Below are 15,982 nucleotides of genomic sequence, written 5' to 3'. Positions count from 1 at the left end.
TTCTGTTGTGCATAGAGCCACTATGCGTCTGAATTGACTTGATGGCACCTCACACCAACAACATATATATAGTATTTATGAACAGAATGCAATAATACTACTCTGTGAAAGAAAGGCAACTTGCTAGGCGTTTTGCAAACATTATCTTAGTTAATCATCATAAAAATCCAGTGAGATTGAGTTTGTCACGCCCATTTTACAGATGAAACAATGAAAGCTCAGAGAATTTAAGTTGTCCCAAATCACATAGCCACTAAATCGTGAAGCAAGAATTTCATCCTAAGTCCATGTGTTTCCAAATTTCATAGTCCTGATAGGTCTAACTTGATGTTTCTTTCACATTTGCAAAACAGAAAATGTTTCAAAAATTCTGTAATTAATTTTCCTGGTGATGTACTGGAACTTCTGCCCTCAGTGAGTTCCCCACCATTGGGAATATTCAAAACATTTGAATGTTCATCTGATGGGGATTGCAGCTTGGAATATGAGTGGTTAAACCATAAGAAGTTTAAGATTCCATTAAACCCTGGAATTCTATGATTAACAACAATACTGTGCACATGAAAGATATAGCAGAAGTTGTCTGCAATGACAATTTTTCCTATACCATGACAGCTTGGCATGGGACTTGAGGACAATTTTCTCATGAAGACCTCATGTGAGTAGATATAACAGTACTCAGTTTGAGTCAAATATGGGAATTAGAAGCTCCAATTTTGAACTGGAAAGGAAGGTAGTCAAGCCCAGGTATGTGACACTAGCTTACACAGATGCTCTGCTTTCCTCTGACTCAGACTTTGAGGCTCAGAAAAGGATAAATTTTATTTTTGATATAGTAGTTGGCATACAGTCCCGCCATAACTCACGCCTTCGTATTATGCCTTCCCTGCTTCCTTTTATGCCCCTGATCTTGACCCAAATTTTGAGGAGCCCAAAAACAGTCTGTAAAACAAAAGAGGAGGAGCTGGAAACGATCAATTTTGAAGGAAAAGTTTAAGTTTACACTTTTAAGGAAAAAATAACACTCTTATAAAAGCATTAACGAAAAAGACCCTTAATATTTTTGAAAAAAAAACTGTTTTGCTGGCTGGGAACAGCACTCTGACTCCCCAGGTAGAGTTGAGCATGGCAAAAACGGAAGGATTCTCATCAACTTCCTGTTTCTCTGAGGAAACTTTGGTTGGTGTTATGGAACCTGTACAGCCCATGGGAGTAATTCTCACAGTAGATTGTTTGGCTATTAACTTCCTATTTTTTTTTATTTCACAATCTTTATTATCTTTGAGTTGTCTGAGGGCAGCTGAGCTTGCTTCTGAGCAGTAATCTTTGACAGGGAGAGAGAAAGATGAGATTCCTCCAAGTTAGAGAATACACGGAAAGAAAATGTGTAAACAGAACAGGGACAGTATTATACCTGTATCTGTGGCTTAGCCAAATGCTATTCTACAGAATATAGGTGGTACTAGTCAGCCACATGAGCAAGTACTCATCAGGTGCCAAAATGACAAAGACCCATAAAAACAACACACTCCTCTTTATTATTGACCCAGAAATAATAATTTGTAAAGGACTGTGCGACTGTGTGAAAAAGGATGGTGTGGAAAATTAACCAATGCCTGGAGTACACAGGGTTTAGTACATTAACAGCCGACACACTAGTTTCTGCAAAAGGGAACAGGTTACTAGCTGTAACATAAGGAGGCAGTCTGGGGAAAATGGAAGGTCAGGTGAGTTGATGTAATCTATTCAATTAACCAACTAATCTCACATCTTCCAATTCACTTGGCACCCTACTAGATAACCAATCTTTCGTCTTCAGCTCTGGAAGTCTAGGGATGAACACGACTGCTTTACATGGCTCTATTTGGCAGCTGTAGAGGCTATTAGGGACAGTAGAGACATCATCACAGGTTCAGAATCAACTCAGGTATGAGAGTTGAAAGAGCAGAATGAATGGAACAAACCCACTGTCTTAGTCATCTAGTGCCGCCATAACAGAAATATGACAAGTGGATAGCTTTAACAAAGAGAAATTTATTCTCTCACAGTCTAGTAGGTTACAAGTCCAAATTCAGGGCGTCAGCTCCAGGGGGTGGCTTTCTCTCTCTGTCGGCTCTGGAGGAAGATTCCTTGTGATCAATTTCCCCCTGGTCAAGGAGCTTCTCAGGTGCAGGGACCCCGGGTCCAGAGGACGCGCTCTGCTTCTGGCACTGCTTTCTTGGTGGTATGAAGTCCCCTCTCTCTGCTAGCACCCCTTTCCTTTTATCTCTTGAGACATAAAAGGCGGTGCAGGCCACACCCCAGGGAAACTCCCTTTACCTTGGATCAGGAAGGTGACCTGAGTGAGGGTGGTGTTACAATCCCACCCTAATCCTCTCAACATAAAATTACAACCACAAAATGGAGGACAATCACACAGTACTGGGAATCATGGCCGAACCAAGTCAATACACATATTTTTGGGGGGACATAATTCAATCCATGACACCCACTATTGACAAAGGGTAAATTTGATTTAATCAAATAAAATTTGATCCGTTAATTTAAGAGACCTCATCATGAATACTTGTTATGAACTCCTTCTCATGGCCTTCATTGGTTTATTCTTGTGTTTAATTGTTCTTAGGCGCCTTCGAGTCCGTTCCGACTCATAGCGACCTGATGTACCATAGAACAAAATGCTACCCGGTCCTGCGCCATCCTCAAAATCATTGTTATGCTTGAGCCCATTGTTACAGCCATTGCGTCAATCCATCATGTTGAGGATCTTCCTCTTTTTCCTGGACCCTCTACTTTACCAAGCATGATATTCTTCTCCAAGGATTGATCCCTCCTGACAACACGTTCAAAGTATGTGACACACAGTCTCACCATCCTCGCTTCTAAGGAGCATTCTGGCTGTACTTCTTCCAAGACAGCTCTGTTCGCTCTGTTGGCAGTTCATGGTATATTCAATATTCTTCACCAGTACCACAATTCAAAGACGTCAATTCTTCTTCGGTCTTCCTTATTCATTGTCCATGTGAACAGTCGCCGTTTATGTTGCTGAAAAAAAGGTATTTGCAGTGAAGAAGTCGTTGGTCTTGCAAAATTCTATTATGTGATCTCCAGCATCATTTCTATCCCCAAGGCCATATTTTCCAACTACTGACCCTTCTTCTTTGTTTCCATCTTTCACATTCCAATCACCATTATCAACGCGTGCTGATTGCATGTACGATCAATTTCAGACTGCAGAAGCTGGTAAAAATCTTCAGTTTCTTCATCTGTGGCCTTAGTGTTGAGTATTGAAGCTAACATGATCTCTATTCATTAATTCGTGCACCCTTTTTTTAATCTATGCAAACTTTTAGCAGAGGGACACAGGATGACTGAAGTTCCGTGCTTCATGCATAATCCCAAAAAAACCAAAAAACAAAACCCATTGCCGTCCAGTCGATTCCGACTCATAGCGACCCTCATAGGACAGAGTCGAACTGTCCCATAGAGTTTCGAAGGAGCCTCTGGAGGATTCGAACTGCCGCCGGCCCTCTGGTTAGCAGCCACTAGGTCACCAGGGTTTCTTTTAAAATGCCAGGGTATAAATAAATCTTATATATTAAAATAAACTAATCTCTGATACCTGGATATCAGAATTAAGGCTAATTTGATTTTAAACAGCAGTGAGACAAGGCCAAATAAGTGAGGGATACAATGAAAGTGAGACCACTGAATAGGGCCAAGTTTAGTAGGTATTATAATAATTTTTGGTTGCTAGTGTTTAACGGGAAACCCTGGTGGCGCAGTGGTTAAGTGCTACGGCTGCTAACCAAAAGGTCAGCGTTTGAATCTGCCAGGCGCTCCTTGGAAACTCTACGGGGCAGTCCGACTCTGTCCTCCTATAGGGTCGCCATGAGTCAGAATCGACTCAACGGCAGTGAGTTTGGTTTTGGTTTTGAGTGTTTAATGATTAAAACTGCCTTTCAATTTAAGAATATATAGAAGCTGCATGAAATTCTTGGTGCAGTTGTTTACTTATCTTGAGGGAGGGCAACACACCATGTCAGAGTAACCCTCTGGTTCCAGCTGTACTCCTTGCAAAGCCAAGATTAAGTTCAGTGGAACATTTGGAGAAAAACTGTGAGGCTACTGCAAATCCTTCTCTTTCCCACAATACTTGCATTCATATATTTTAGGAAGAACATTAACTTTGCTTTTCTTTCAGTTGCCACAAATAGGGCTGAAGGTTTTTTGTATATTAACCTTTCTGTTTATGTATATATTTACTTCCCTTTTTAAGCTAGGAAATTCCTTTAGTTTATAATTGTTCTATATGGATACCACGTGTAATTTTAGAAGGTAGAAAAGAGACCACGGGACTGATGGATGGGGTTTTTAGATTACTATGAAAGCTAAGGAAGCCTAAGACATGGAGATTATTGCATCTATTTCATTTTATGTGTGCCCACCTTATGTTTTTGAGCCATCAAAATATTTTATTTTAAAGCATTCATTTTAGTGACTTTTGGAAACCCTGGTGGTGTAGTGGTCAAGAGCTACGGCTGCCAACCAAAAGGTCAGCAGTTTGAATCCGCCAGGCGCTCCGTGGAAACTCTATGGAGCAGTTCTACTCTGTCCTATAGGGTCGCTATGCGTCAAAATCGACTGGACAGCAGTGGGTTTGGTTTTTCCTTTTTTAATATCAATCACCAAAAAGTTGTTAGCACTGTTATTAATTGTAATATATTGATGTTCTTCTGCCTACACTTGTTTTAGATTTCTGCCTTCATATCCATATGAAAAAGAACCTTCCATAGTTATTGCAGTTAAATATAATCAACTCTCAGGACAGTTTCTAAAGTTGAATAAAGATAGGTATTTAAATGATCTGATATTTACTGTCCAAATCTGGCCTTTTCAGCTATCACAGTACTTGGAATATGCATTATTTTTTCAGGTAATTTTTTTTTTTTTTTGCTCATTCTCTTGAATCTTGTTAACATTTACAGCAAAGGACAAACAATTCACCTATCCTGATAAAATACATTATAGCTTCCTGAATCCTTTGCATTTAGAGTAAATGCCAACTTGTTTCTGGTATCTATTACCACTTTCAAATTGCATTATGCAATATAATGCAAATGCGAGTTCTTAATTAGCAGGATCTGTTTTGTTCAAATGTACAACAAAAAATAGGAGAGGGATTTTTCAACATACCGCAGCTGCTACCTATAGAAGAAGCCAATTTCACCTTACTATGAGGAGTTGCACAAGTACATATGTTGTTATGGATGGATCCTTTAGTGTTTCCTTAAGCCATGTTATTTCATAATGGATTTCACATTGAATACAGCAAATTTTACTGTTGCTGCCCACTCAATTTCTGCCTCTCGGTTGTTTTTAAAAGAGAAGATGACATTTTTCAGGCAAGTGGGGAATGGGGGTGGAGGAAGGCTTCTTCAGGAAAACGCAATATTTATCAAGGTCGTAAAGAGATACGCCTATATACATATATCTATTTAAATATGCATTTCAATATCGTACGGGCATCTCTGCATACATGCTGTGCCCAGCAACCATTTGAATGAACATAACCTGAAGGTAGTCTCATGAAATGACCAAAACGGAAAAAGTAAAACTTACATATGAATAGACACCACAGACAATATAGAAGGTAGGACAATATCCATAGAAGTAATATAATAAAACCTTTGCCCATCAGGATTTTTTGCCTAGATTTGGACCTTTAAACATTGACCAATTATGGTAAATGTTTAACTGTAGGAGTTCAGGCAGACAGCCAAATTCTGGTTGCAAAGCTATTGCTAGTTTTAGCTTCAGGAGTTTTTCATTTTTAAGCAAAAGCCTCATTACTGAGTACTGGCTATACCCTAATGTGGCTAGAGTCACTAGAAATTTGAATGAGTGGATTGGGCAGGACGTGGGTCCTGAAGAAAAGGGCCAGGCAGAATTACCTGAAAGGTGCCAAACAATGGGCTACTAGGAGCACTAGGGAAGTACTTCCCAGGTCTAACTTAGCTCTATTCCCAGGTCTTAACCTAAAGCCACTTTATTCCTACAAACACAAAGTAAAGAGAGTGCGTTGTTTTTCTTAGCCAAGGACTTACAAAAACAGCGCGTTGCGGGAGGGGGGCAAAGGAACGTTTCAGTCTTTGCCCGTTTAGGGAAGCCAATATTTGAAATACAGACCTGATAGGCAAACTACCTCACCCTCACCCCCCAGGTTCATGTGCTTTCCCACCAAGCTTATTAACTAAATTACCGATCTGCATGAAATGGGTTTGAACGTTAGCCCTTCCTCAGGACATTCCTACCATCTTGTTGAGGCACTAACAAATGGGTAGAAAAAAGGGGCCTAGACAATCCACACGCTGGATTTCCAGCCTCTGGATAATAAAAGACTCAGCTGCTAAAGCCTCTTTGGTATAGAAATGACAATGAAGGGCTACTGAAGTGACTTTTCTTAGTCCATTTCATCGTCTTCTCTCTAACTCCCCAAGGTACCCCTTGGGTGTCTACCCTCCATTCTTGACTGTCTCCTGCACAGTCCCAAAGCACCAAACCTTGTTCCCCTTCCCTAACGTCTGCCATCCGCCACCTACCCCCCTCCACCAAAGTCCCCTCCCGGTCACCACCAAAGCCCGGAGAAGTGGAACGCACACAATGCCTCCCTTATAGGGCTCGAGCCGGGGAACTGGGCATGCTCAGTAGCCAAAGCAGTTTTTTTTTTTTTTGGTCGCAAGTGCGGCATCTCTCCAGTCCCACACCTCTCTTTCCTCTACCCCTGTCCCCGCTCCCCACCCCGCCCCCAGCTCCTTAATCACCCTGCTTAACCCGTTGTGTGCTGTAGATCCGCGGAGTCCAAAGGTGCGGAGAATTAACTCGTCTCCTCCTAACCCCACTCAATAGTCTCACTTTGGGCGAAAGCCTCACACTTTTGCCTTCAAGCCCCTGGCCCCTGACGCGCAGACAGGTAGGGGAATGTGACTACTTCTGGACCTGAGGAAACTGGTCCCAAGAAGGCTGCATCCCGGATTGCCCGCTACCGACAAGTCTTCGCGGAGCCCTCTGCTCTGCGGGGTGACAATTAGCCAAAGGTACCGTACCCACGATGCCAAACCCAAGTGCGATTGTTGCCTTTGAATGTCATTGTTGTGGACTCACCCCCCTCCTTGCTGGAATTATTCAATTGCGCGTAGACTCGACGCCCCTCTTCACCTCCCTTGGCCCCCTCCCTTAGGCTCTCCGAGGTTTCTTGGGCTTTCGTTGGGTTCTTGGTGGCGCTCTCTACAGGAACGCCCCGAGTGTGTGTGTGTGCGCTTGTGTGTGCGTTCTTGGGGGGGGGGTGGGGGAAGAAAAAGGACTCGTGCGTGTGTGTGTGTGTGTGTGTGTGTTGCTGGCGGAGGGATGGAAGCCAGCGCGCCCGCGGTAGGAGCCCGGGGTCGCTGTGCGAAGAAAGGGGTCGCTCCTCCCCAGGGAGTGTTTTAGGCTGAAAGAGGGGGCGGGTGCCCAAAGACTAGTGCACTCTCCAGCCTCGTTGGTAAGAAGGGCACCCAGTGAGGGCCTGGGAAGGGGGCGGGGGTCCGAGTGTGCCGGGGTCGGGGGGAGGGCTGCGTGGAGCCGGGGGCGGAGGCGGGGGCGGAGACTCGGCCCTGGTATGTAAAGGTGCAGCCCGGGTGCGAGGCCCGGGGGCGCGCGCCGTGTCTGGCCGGGGGCGCGCGCCGCTGCCCGCCTGCCAGGCTGCTCGCTGGGTCGGACCGGCGAGCGAGCGCGCTCGTAGGGCCGAGCCTGGATCGCGGCGATCCTGGCGCAGCCGACCGGCACCGGAGGTGGGTGCCTCTCTGGCGGGGGCTACACGCTCCGCACCCCCCGCTCTGCCGCCTGGTCTCAGCAGCACGAGTGCGCGCGCGCGTGTGTGTGTGTGTGTGTGCGCGCGTGTGTCTGCGCGTGTGCGCGCGTGCGGAGGGGGGCAGGTAGCTTATTATTTTTAGTTTGCGTCGTGTTGGTTCCGGGCTGGCTGAGTGGCTGAAGCGGCCGTGGTGCCCCCCTCTCCCCCGCTGCCCTCCGCGCCGTCGCCTATCCCTGGGGCTCGAGAGAATCCGGCTTCCTCAGCATCACGGCCCCGGGCGCCGGGCAGCGGGACAGTGCCCTGGGCTCGGGCTGTCGGGGCCGCGGCGCCGGGCTGGGCTTTGTTGTCTGCGCCCCCCTCGCGGGCACCCTGCACGAACGGGGACCCAGAGGTCTGGTCGGAGGCGGCTCGCTCCAAGCGAGACGGGGAGACGAGAGGAGCCGGTGGGTAACTCTGAACGCCCTGTACAGCCGGGGAGCGCGGGCAGCGCGACTTTGTCAGGTGCCCAAATGTGCGACGATGTCGGGCTCGGTGAAAGCAGGCTTGTGTGCCGGCCGGGGAGGTCGGAGAGGGCCCCGCCGCTCGGCGTACTCTCCCGGTGGCCGGCGGAGTAGGGGCGCCCAGGGCTAGAGCCCCAGCCGCCGGCCCCCGTCACCCCGCAAGCCCGGGTCCTGGGAGGCCGACGGCAACTCCAGCAGCTGGCCGGTGGGACGTGGGCACGCGGAGCTGGATGCGCAGCTCGGCTGGAGGCCCCTGCGCCGCCTGTGTCTCCGCCGCCGCCGGGAGACCGTGGCCCCTGCCCGGAAGGGGGCTGCGCGCCGGCCGGGCCACCGGGATGCGGCAAAGCATTGCAGTAAGCGACCGCGCCAACCACCCCCCAGCCGCGGCGCCGCCGGCCCGGAGGAGCGCACGGGGGGCAGCCCGGGGGCGTCTCGCCGCCAAGCCCCCCTACCCCCTCTCCAGGTGGCCGGAGGAGGTTCCTCGGGCCGACTTCGGGATAGCCACCCGCCTTCGCCCCGTAGCCTACCCCTCGCGGGCCGGCTCCTTGGCCGGGCCCCGAGCGAGAGGTGCGAGCGCTGGGGGATCCGGACTGGGGTAAGGATGCTAGGTTTGTGCAGTCCCTGGCCTGCGTAGGAGTGGAGCGTCTTGTCAGGCACAGCGAGAAAGAGACAGGCAGCTGAGAGACGGCTCTTGGTGCCCAACTCCTACTTTGTTGTTGGGTTTTGTTTTTGTTTTGTTTTACTTTTTCGCAGATTTTTTAAATCGAGCTATCAGCAATATATTTCCGGTTAGTGAACATTGTATGTACTTGAGAAGGGAAGGAATGATTCACCCATTGTCACACCAAGGTAGAATTGAGATAAACTTTCTTTCCATATTTTTTTCAATGAATAATCTTAAAAATGAGCTTTAGGGATTATTTTGTATCTTACATTTTGGGTTTACTGTATGAAGCCTTTCCCCCTCATACAGCAAGGTGTTGGTAACACTGTTTTTTCATCCTTTTTAAATGATGGTAGATACATATCTGTAACAGAACATTTGCCATTTGAACATTTTTACGTGTACAATTCAGTGACTTTAGTTATGTTCACCTTGTGCAAGCATCCCCACAATTTGTTTCCACGTTTTTCTATCACCCTTAACAGAAGCTCAGCCTGTTTTCTATCCCATGATTTTTAAAATGTGCAGGCTTTGCTGGTGCCACGTGAATGTGCCGATTCTTTTGCTTACACTCAGTGCCTATTTACCTTCTCCCTAGCCCTGTTCTTCTCCCAGCTCTGTTTCTTCTCTCTCAGTGTCCCCAGGGTCTCTTGCCCTTTCAGGCCCCCTTCCTTCTCTTTAGAGGATCACCCTTCCTCTCCCTTGCCCGCTCCTTCAGCTGCCTTTTGCTTGGCTTCCTCTGTTTCACAGGAGCTGCATTTGGGAACTTCCTAGCTCATCCTTGTGCCAGGTTTCCCCCCTTGCTACTTAAAGTAGAAATTACAAGGAGGAGGGCAGTTCCTCGTGCAATTTGAGATCTGTTGATGCTCCTTGTTGTTTCTGTGCTGGCTTTGGAATTTTCAGGGTTTTTTGTGTGGCTGGTTGTTGGGTGTGTGTGTTTTGTGTTCGGTTTTTTTGTTTTGTTTTGCTTTTTTAGTTTGGTTGCTTTTTGTTTTTGTTTGTAGGAAGGGGTTAGTAACAAGAAATGACTCAACTGAAGCAGAATAGTTGTTGAAAACCACATCAATAGCAAGTCAAAAGGATCAAGTCAAATGTAGGTTTTACGTGAAAGTTGCTTTGGGTGATGGCATGCTTCAGAGTTACGACTTCTTTTGGCACTGCCAATCATGTTGTCACGGTGAATAGGAGAAATATAAGGGCACATAGAAGCCCCATCTTATCTGGGCAGTACCCACCTTATTCTGAACCAAACTACTTAAAATGCAAATCTCCCTGGTTGTGGCTAATGGATTGTCTACCTTGAGACTGGTTCGGTTTTTACCACTAGCTGATTCCTCGTGGGCAACTAAACAAAGGAGTTTCTGTGTGACACTTCATTTTTGGCACCATTCCCTCATTGTATGTTCCCGGACACTTTATTTGTTTAATATTTGGAGGTGACCATATTGAAATGGCAGCCAGCTTCCCATTCACCATGGAAAAGACTCACATGGCCTAAAATTGCATCAGTAAAACTCATGCGGCTTGTGTTCCTCTGAACCTTTTCCACGAAGCATTGCACATATTTGTGTATGTATGCAGTATTTGTGGAATTGCCGACGCTGGGTTAATTTGCTAAGTGGTAAACTTCAAGCAACAAATGATTCTTGACTTGTATATAGACAGGGACAAGGGGTGGTGATGTTGGGGGGGGGATGTTTGAGAAATGATCGTTTTAGGACAAAAATTTGCTATGCTGGAGGTATCCAGCACTGCAGAGAAAACCACCTCAGGGACTGGAGCGTGTGAACTCTTCCTCAGCAGTGGCAAGCTGTGGTCAAAGTGAAGGAGATAAGCATTTGAGTCAAGTGTCCTTCGGACCTGGGTTCAAAGCCGTGCCTAAAGGGCTGGGAGAGGGCCAGGCAGGCAGGAGAGCCAGTTCTGGGTGTGGGAGCTGCCTGAAAATCCACTAGGCAATGCAGGAGCAAGCAGGTTCCTCTCTTGCTTTCGGGGCCCAAAGACAAAAGCCTTTTTTCTTCCCCCTCCCATTTGGGAGATGACTGACAGGCAACTAGATACAGTTAATTTACCTGAAGACAAAATTTGTCCGTTCCCTTCTGATTTATTTTTCTAGAAGCCCACAGAGTCGTCTGTGCTTTTTCAGACAGCAGTGTACAGGAGTGAACAGATTCATGGCATACTGCTTAACTATGTATGGACTGAAGCCCAGGCAGATCTCTTCCCAAAACTCCTTCCACCTTAGCCTTTTAACTGTCCTTCTCTGTGGCAACCCAGTCTTCCTAGTGCCATCCTCCACCGAACCAGGGCTCAGAACTTCTCGGCTCAGCCTCTTCTTAAGCTCATGCCTAGATAATACACATTCACATACTGAAATGCCTTTGTGGTGCCCACTACACAGCTACTAGCATACTCCATGGCCTGGGGTTATTGGAGTTGCAGATAGGAAGCTCATAGCCTGTGTTCAAGGGCCGTGTTTGGTGGTCCATGGAGGGAAAATATTTTCAGATTGTTAAGGTTGAAGCATGATTAAGAATCTTCTCTTCCTACCGTTTGTTGTGTGCTCTGTACCTGTAAATTCTGTATGCACTGCGGGGACTGAAATAAAATGTATGGCACTGTTGGTGGTTGTTATTGTTCCACCGAGTGAGACTACTTGGAGTTTTTGAAGCCTTAAAAAGAAAAAAGCTTGTAATTGTATCCGTTTGTTCACTGTGCTATGATTTAAACACAAATCCCTTTTCCAAGTAACGACCATTGAAAAACTGTTTTCTTTTTATTTTTTAGATTATTTCTCTTTATTCAGAAGCATAAAGTTGTTTGCTGATTGCAAGAAGATGTTTCTTTGGCTCTTTCTGATTTTGTCAGCCCCGATTTCGTCGACAAATGCAGATTCTGACATATCGGTGGAAATTTGCAATGTGTGCTCCTGCGTGTCCGTTGAGAATGTGCTCTATGTCAACTGTGAGAAGGTTTCGGTCTACAGACCAAATCAGCTGAAACCACCGTGGTCTAATTTTTATCACCTCAATTTCCAAAACAATTTCTTAAATATCCTCTATCCGAATACATTCTTGAATTTTTCACATGCAGTATCCCTGCAGCTGGGAAATAATAAACTGCAGAACATTGAGGGAGGAGCCTTTCTCGGGCTCAGTGCATTAAAGCAGTTGCACTTGAACAACAATGAATTAAAGATTCTCCGAGCTGACACTTTCCTTGGCATAGAGAACTTGGAGTATCTCCAGGCTGACTACAATTTAATCAAGTATATTGAACGAGGAGCCTTCAATAAGCTCCACAAACTGAAAGTTCTCATTCTTAATGACAATCTGATTTCATTCCTTCCTGATAATATTTTCCGATTCGCATCTTTGACCCATCTGGATATACGAGGGAACAGAATCCAGAAACTCCCCTATATCGGAGTGCTGGAACACATCGGCCGTGTTGTCGAATTGCAACTGGAAGATAATCCTTGGAACTGTAGCTGTGATTTGTTGCCTTTAAAAGCTTGGCTGGAGAATATGCCATATAACATTTACATAGGCGAAGCTATCTGCGAAACTCCCAGTGACTTATACGGAAGGCTTTTAAAAGAAACCAACAAACAAGAGTTATGCCCCATGGGCACGGGCAGTGATTTCGATGTCCGCATCCTGCCTCCATCTCAGCTAGAAAACGGCTACACCACTCCCAATGGGCACACTACCCAAACGTCCCTACACAGATTAGTGACCAAGCCACCGAAAACGACAAATCCCTCCAAGATCTCTGGAATTGTGGCAGGCAAAGCCCTCTCTAACCGCAATCTCAGTCAGATTGTGTCTTACCAAACGAGGGTGCCTCCGCTTACCCCTTGCCCAGCACCTTGCCTTTGCAAAACACATCCTTCGGATTTGGGGCTGAGTGTCAACTGCCAAGAAAAAAATATACAATCCATGTCTGAACTGATACCGAAACCTTTGAATGCCAAGAAGTTGCATGTCAATGGTAATGGCATCAAAGATGTGGACGTCTCCGACTTCACTGAGTTTGAAGGACTGGATTTGCTCCATTTAGGTAGCAATCAGATCACAGCGATCAAGGGAGACGTCTTCCACAATCTCACTAATTTGCGCAGGCTGTATCTCAACGGCAATCAGATAGAAAGACTCTATCCCGAAATATTTTCAGGCCTTCACAACCTGCAGTATCTGTATTTGGAATACAATTTGATTAAGGAAATCTTAGCAGGCACCTTTGACTCGATGCCAAATTTGCAGTTACTGTACTTAAACAATAATCTCTTAAAGAGCCTGCCTGTGTACATTTTTTCGGGGGCCTCCCTCGCTAGACTGAACCTGAGAAACAACAAATTCATGTACCTGCCTGTCAGCGGGGTGCTTGATCAGCTGCAGTCCCTCACACAGATTGACCTGGAGGGCAACCCCTGGGATTGCACTTGTGACTTGGTGGCATTAAAGTTGTGGCTGGAGAAGTTGAACGACGGGATTGTTGTAAAAGAACTGAAATGTGAGACACCTGTTCAGTTTGCCAACATTGAGCTGAAATCCCTCAAAAATGAAATCTTGTGTCCCAAACTCTTAAACAAGCCATCCGCACCATTCACGAGCCCTGCACCCGCCATTACACTCACCACCCCGCTGGGTCCTATTCGAAGTCCCCCTGGTGGCCCGGTGCCTCTGTCTATTTTAATCTTAAGTATCTTAGTGGTTCTCATTTTAACTGTGTTCGTTGCTTTCTGCCTTCTTGTTTTTGTCCTCCGGCGCAACAAGAAACCCACGGTGAAGCATGAGGGCCTGGGGAACCCAGAGTGTGGCTCCATGCAGCTGCAGCTGAGGAAGCATGACCACAAAACCAACAAAAAAGATGGCCTGAGCGCAGAAGCTTTCATTCCACAAACCATAGAGCAGATGAGCAAGAGCCACACCTGTGGCTTGAAGGAGTCTGAAACTGGCTTCATGTTTTCTGATCCTCCGGGACAGAAAGTCATTATGAGAAATGTTGCCGAGAAGGAGAAAGATTTATTACACGTAGATACCAGAAAGAGACTGAGCACAATTGATGAGCTGGATGAATTATTCCCTAGCAGGGATTCCAATGTGTTTATTCAGAATTTTCTTGAAAGCAAAAAGGAGTACAATAGCATAGGTGTCAGTGGCTTTGAGATCCGCTATCCAGAAAAGCAACAAGACAAAAAAAGCAAGAAGTCACTAATAGGAGGCAACCACAGTAAAATTGTTGTGGAGCAAAGGAAGAGCGAGTATTTTGAACTGAAGGCAAAGCTTCAGAGTTCCCCCGATTACCTACAGGTCCTTGAGGAGCAAACAGCTTTGAACAAGATGTAGGTCATGCAGTCTTACTTCATACAGAGGACATTTATTTAATGATGAAAGTGCCTTTTGTTGACTTCTAACTTCCAAATACTATGTTATCAATAGGCATAGAGGCAAGTGTTTCCAAGGGTGTCTCATTAACTGTAGTTGCAAAGATGTGTCAAGTGGAAGAGAATTTCCTTAAGAGATTTTACTACATCAAACCTATACTGTGGAGTCCTGTGGGGATACTGCAAACTCTGTTGCCAAAGGGATGCTTTATATACATAATACACTGAATTTAACCTCAAGAGGCAAATCTGTTTTGTACCCCAATGCAAAGCCTTCGTCTCTTTGTGCTTTGTAAAGCAAACTCAAGAAAACTGGTACCAGTGTTTGTACCTCAGCTGGGTCCTTCATCTTGCACGTAGATTAAGTTGGTGGAACTGGAATAATCCTTTTGATTTGTGGCGTTGTAACAACTCTGTGTAAAGATTATCTGAAAAGTATATATATATATATATATATATATATATATAAAAGCATGCCAAGAGAGAACATTCGATAGTATTTGTAAATCGTTAACTTTATGGCCTGCATCTTGAAACTGCTGGATTTATAATGTTAAATTGTGCAAATATTTGTTTAAAGTATACCATGCATTACATAACTACAAAATAAATTTGAACACTTTAAGCATTACCTGTCTATACGTAAAAGAAGAGGAAAATTCAACGTGAGTACATAGCGTCTGTGGTGATCTGAAGAAATACGTGATGTTTATTCGAATTTAAATGTGGCTCAAATTAACATTAAAGTTTGTTCTCAGTTATGTGAAATACCCACAATCCTTAAAGGTTGTCCAAAATTAGCAAAGTGCTTACCGTGTGAGCGCACCCAAAGCTATTTTTGTAACATAATTCATATTTATGAAGTACTTTGTATACTAAATAGGAAAATATGTACTCCTTAAGATGTATTTAATATGCCTGACTTGTTTTCCTGATCACAGTGAATTTATCAATAAGTATACATTTAGACAGAAAAAATATACCAAACAAACAAACTGCAGCTGACGTGTATAGAAATATCCTGGACGTTGTGATCAGGTATAATTAAAAACGAAACAAAAAAAAAAAACAACAAAACAAAAATACAAAAAAAAAGTTCTGTGCCATTCTTGTGAAATTAGCATATTACCTTCAGATTCGTTACCAACTGTGCATTAAAAAATAGCTTCCTTAGTTTTATAGTATCTTTTTTTTTTTTTTTTTGTCTGGAACAGTTGTTATTTACCATCAGTTGTCTTGCTTTTCAGGATTCTATGAGCTTCATTCAAATAGTTTTCACTACAAGTATTTAAAAAATAATTAATGCGTAAGGTTAATAGTCCTACCTTGTATGCATCAGTATCTTGTTCTTTCATCGCTCTGACTACTATCAGATAATCAAGTAGAACAGTAAACATCATGGTAATCTCGGCGATCAAAGCCACACTGTAAAATGCTTTCATTGGTCTCAGATGACTTCACAGTCTACAACTACAAATGATAGGCCACTGTGTTTGCTTGTGCTGTTAAGTTCTAAGTCAAAATTGGTCAAAGGAATGAAGTACTTGATAATGGGAGATATTCAAAGATTTTTTAGGAGCTCC

General features: G+C 44.9%; 1 protein-coding gene across 1 annotated transcript; it reads left to right on the top strand.

Moving 5' to 3' along the window:
* Positions 1-11,421: 11,421 nt before the first annotated feature.
* SLITRK4 (SLIT and NTRK like family member 4) lies at positions 11,422-14,896 on the top strand. The gene has a single exon (XM_003420164.3). The coding sequence runs from the start codon at positions 11,848-11,850 to the stop codon at positions 14,359-14,361; it is 2,514 nt and encodes an 837-aa protein (XP_003420212.1). The 5' UTR covers positions 11,422-11,847; the 3' UTR covers positions 14,362-14,896.
* Positions 14,897-15,982: the final 1,086 nt, after the last annotated feature.

This window comes from Loxodonta africana, chromosome X (assembly GCF_030014295.1).
Source record: "Loxodonta africana isolate mLoxAfr1 chromosome X, mLoxAfr1.hap2, whole genome shotgun sequence".
In the NCBI taxonomy this organism is placed as follows: domain Eukaryota; kingdom Metazoa; phylum Chordata; class Mammalia; order Proboscidea; family Elephantidae; genus Loxodonta; species Loxodonta africana.
Note: the sequence above shows the minus strand (reverse complement) of the source record. Positions and strands in the feature narration are given on the sequence as shown.

Coding starts and splice junctions, on each gene's coding strand:
- SLITRK4 (XM_003420164.3), top strand. CDS start 11,848: ATGTTTCTTTGGCTCTTTCTGATTTTGTCAGCCCCGATTTCGTCGACA.